The following is a 3,059-nucleotide window of genomic DNA, read 5'->3' on the forward strand; positions in this document are numbered from 1 at the left end:
ACAAGCTCAGTTAAGAGAGATGTCTGACAAAGCAAGTAACCACATAACTGTGCATGGGCTCTTTCTGTGTTAAGATAATATTGCTCCTTCTAATGGGGAAGTCACATGGACTTTTCCAGGTCTATTCCAGACCAGGCCAGGCAGTAGACCTGTTTTGGTGACAGTAGAAAACTGTCTCTGTTGCCAAACCAGATGGTCTTGTACCAAGCCGCAGCGTCCTCCTGGCTGAGCCAGTTGTGTCCTATATTCGAGGACCTCCTCCCCTAAGCATTTCCATCACTGGTTGCCCCTTCTTCCTATCTTACCTCTAGCTAGAGAACAGCAAGCAAACAGGACCTGAGTCTAATACTCCACTACTAAGCAGCCTAAAGCCTAATAAAGTCTATACCCCCGGCAAGTCTTGTGCATGCAGCTGCCCATCTTTCTTGCTCCGTGATTGCTGTAGGAAAGAGATGCAGCCTATCCATCCATCCATCCATCCTGTCAGGGTGGGCAGGACATTAGGACCTCCTCAGAGTCATCCTCAGCCACCGTGGCTGTGACGGGCAATGAGGCAATGCCACAGGCATTGCTTCCACGGTAGATGCGGAAAGAGCCCTGGGGTGTGAATGGGATAATTAGTTAGGGGCTGGACACAGTTCTCATACATCCACATACTGGAATGACCAGCCCCTGACGTGCCTCACCTCAGAGCCAAGTGCAATCTGCACTGAGCAAAGGGGCCTTATATAACCAGTCCCGCAAACAGCCCACCCCAGAGCCAGCTGCCATCTACAGTGAGCAAGGGGGTCCCATATAACCAACCTCCAATAACCCACCCTAGAGCTAGGCACCATCTGCACTGAGCAAAGGGGACCCTAAATAACCAGCCTCCCAAACACGCATCACTCCAGGCCCAGCAGCTGTATATCCATCCCCCAAACACCCCACCCCAGAGCCAGCCACTGTCTGCACTGATCCAGGGGGGCCTGGTGTCCCCATTGACTTGCCTTTGCCCTCCAACTCACCTCCTCCCCCCACTCAGGCCCCCACGAGTTCTTCACAATCCAGTACGGGGTCTTCTTCTCTGGAGTCAGTGAGGGAAATAGCAGGGGACAGGTCAGCATTAGGGAAGGAATGGTTTAGGAGAATTCTGACCCCCACCCTCTTCCTCCATCTCTGTCAGCCGCCCATCTGTCTCCATCACAACCCCCTGGGCTCCCCAGTCCCACCCTTCCTCCCTCATGGGGCTTTACTGTCTTTCAGCCCCTAGCCCTGTCTCAGCCACAGGGTGGGATGTAAATGTACATACTAATAGAACATAAGAACATCAGAGCTACCACAGGCTGGGTCAAACCATAGAGCCTTCTTTCCAGTCCCCTATTGCACCCCAGGTATGCCACATAGTGGTGGAAGCTGAGAGTTTATAATACCATAGGAATCATAGAAATTAAGGGCTGGAAGAGACCTTGAAAGATCATTGAGTCCAACTCCCCTGCTCTAGGCAGGAATACTGAGATCAAATGATCCCTGCAAGGTGTCTGTCCAGTCTCCTCTTGAAGACTTCTGAGGTTGGGGACTGCACCACCTCCTTGGGAAGGCTATTCCAGATTCTGGTCACCCTTACCATAAAGAAGTTCTTCCTTACATTCAACCTGAAATCATCTCCTAACAATTTATGGCCATTGTTCCTTGTCCTCCCCTGTGATGCTCTAGTGAACAATTTTTCTCCCAGTTCCCAATATTCATCCCTTACATACTTATAGACAGGCACCAAATTCCACCTCAGTTTTCTCTTCCCGGGGCTGAACAGTCCTAGATCCCTCAGTCTTTTCTCATAAGACTTGTCCTCTTGTGGCACTTCTCTGGACCCTTTCAAGATTCTCCACACCTTTTTTGAAATGTGGTGCCCAGAACTGGACACAGTACTCCAGCTAAGGTCTTACCAGCACTGAGTAGAGAGGAAGTATCACTTCCCTAGCCCTGCTTGTGACACTTCGGCTAATGCATCCTAGTATGCTATTAGGTGTGTTGAATACTGCATCACACTGGTAATTCATGCTCATCCTGTGATCAATCATAACCTCATGGTCCCTTTCAGCCATCATGCTGGCCAGGGCATCTCCTCTTAACCTATATTCATGTCACTGGTTACTTCTCCCCAGATGAAGCACTTTGCATTTATCTTTATTGAACTACATCTGGTTCCACTCCACCCACAGTTCCAGCTTGTCCAGGTCTGCTTGGATATGCATCCTATCCCCTAGCATGGCCGCTTTTCCCCATAATTTAGTATCATCCACAAACTTGACCAGTGTACGCTCCACAACCTCATCTAAATTGTTGAGAAAGATGTTGAACAGCACAGGGCCAAGAAGGTCAGTTTAGCCAGATTCACCAAAGGACTGGACACATGCTTAGGGAAAAGGGGCATCAGTCACTATTGAGAACAGGAGACAGGGGCATGGCCTCTGAATCAGAAATCTCTAGACCTTCAATGCTGGAGGCTGCAAGTGAGACAGGAACAGAGGAAATACACTGCTCAGACCCCATTCACTCTCCGTTTCAGCACCCACTCTCTGCCACTGTGTGATACACAAAATTGGGCAAGATGGACCTGTGATCTGACCCAGTCCATGACACCTCTGATGTTCTTATGACATGTGTCTGCCATCACCATCATCCCTCGTGCCATCCCACCTCCCTGCCCTCATCTCTCTGTCCCCAACTCACCCAGGCCATAGCCCACCAGCAACACAGCGTGGTTCATTTCACGTGGGTCACAATTGCAAGCCATATTCTTTGTGATGATGCCCTCTTTATAAAACTGGGAGGAAACACAGGTCAGGGGGGAAAGCAGGCTTTGGTAAGGTCAGCCAGGGGCAGGGCAGGCTGGGGAGAGGGACACAGGTCCACAGGGACTCCTACCTGCAGCAGTTTGGCATTGATGCCCACGGTGACAGGCCCCTGGGCAGCGATGTGGGCAGCCAGCCCTGTTGGATGAGGCCACAAGTGTGTCAGAGCCGCAGGGGGGGCGGGGGGGGGAGGGGGGGGGAAGTCCCAAGCGCCCCGACCCATCC

General features: G+C 51.3%; 1 protein-coding gene across 2 annotated transcripts in view; it reads right to left on the reverse strand.

Annotated features, from left to right (window-relative positions):
- Positions 1 to 6: 6 nt before the first annotated feature.
- The window catches only part of CTSW (cathepsin W), a 15,103-nt gene continuing 12,050 nt past the window's right edge, over positions 7 to 3,059 (reverse strand). For both annotated transcript variants that reach the window (XM_019523417.1, XM_019523414.1), the window contains exons 8-11: positions 2,908 to 2,972; positions 2,713 to 2,806; positions 1,008 to 1,066; positions 7 to 597 (exon numbers count right to left, since the gene is read on the reverse strand). In XM_019523417.1, the coding sequence (XP_019378962.1) occupies positions 484 to 597; positions 1,008 to 1,066; positions 2,713 to 2,806; positions 2,908 to 2,972 (332 nt within the window). In that variant the 3' untranslated portion in view covers positions 7 to 483. The remainder of the gene's footprint in view (positions 598 to 1,007; positions 1,067 to 2,712; positions 2,807 to 2,907; positions 2,973 to 3,059) is intronic.

This window comes from Gavialis gangeticus, unplaced genomic scaffold, assembly GCF_001723915.1.
Source record: "Gavialis gangeticus isolate Ggan-Ray unplaced genomic scaffold, GavGan_comp1, whole genome shotgun sequence".
In the NCBI taxonomy this organism is placed as follows: Eukaryota; Metazoa; Chordata; order Crocodylia; family Gavialidae; genus Gavialis; species Gavialis gangeticus.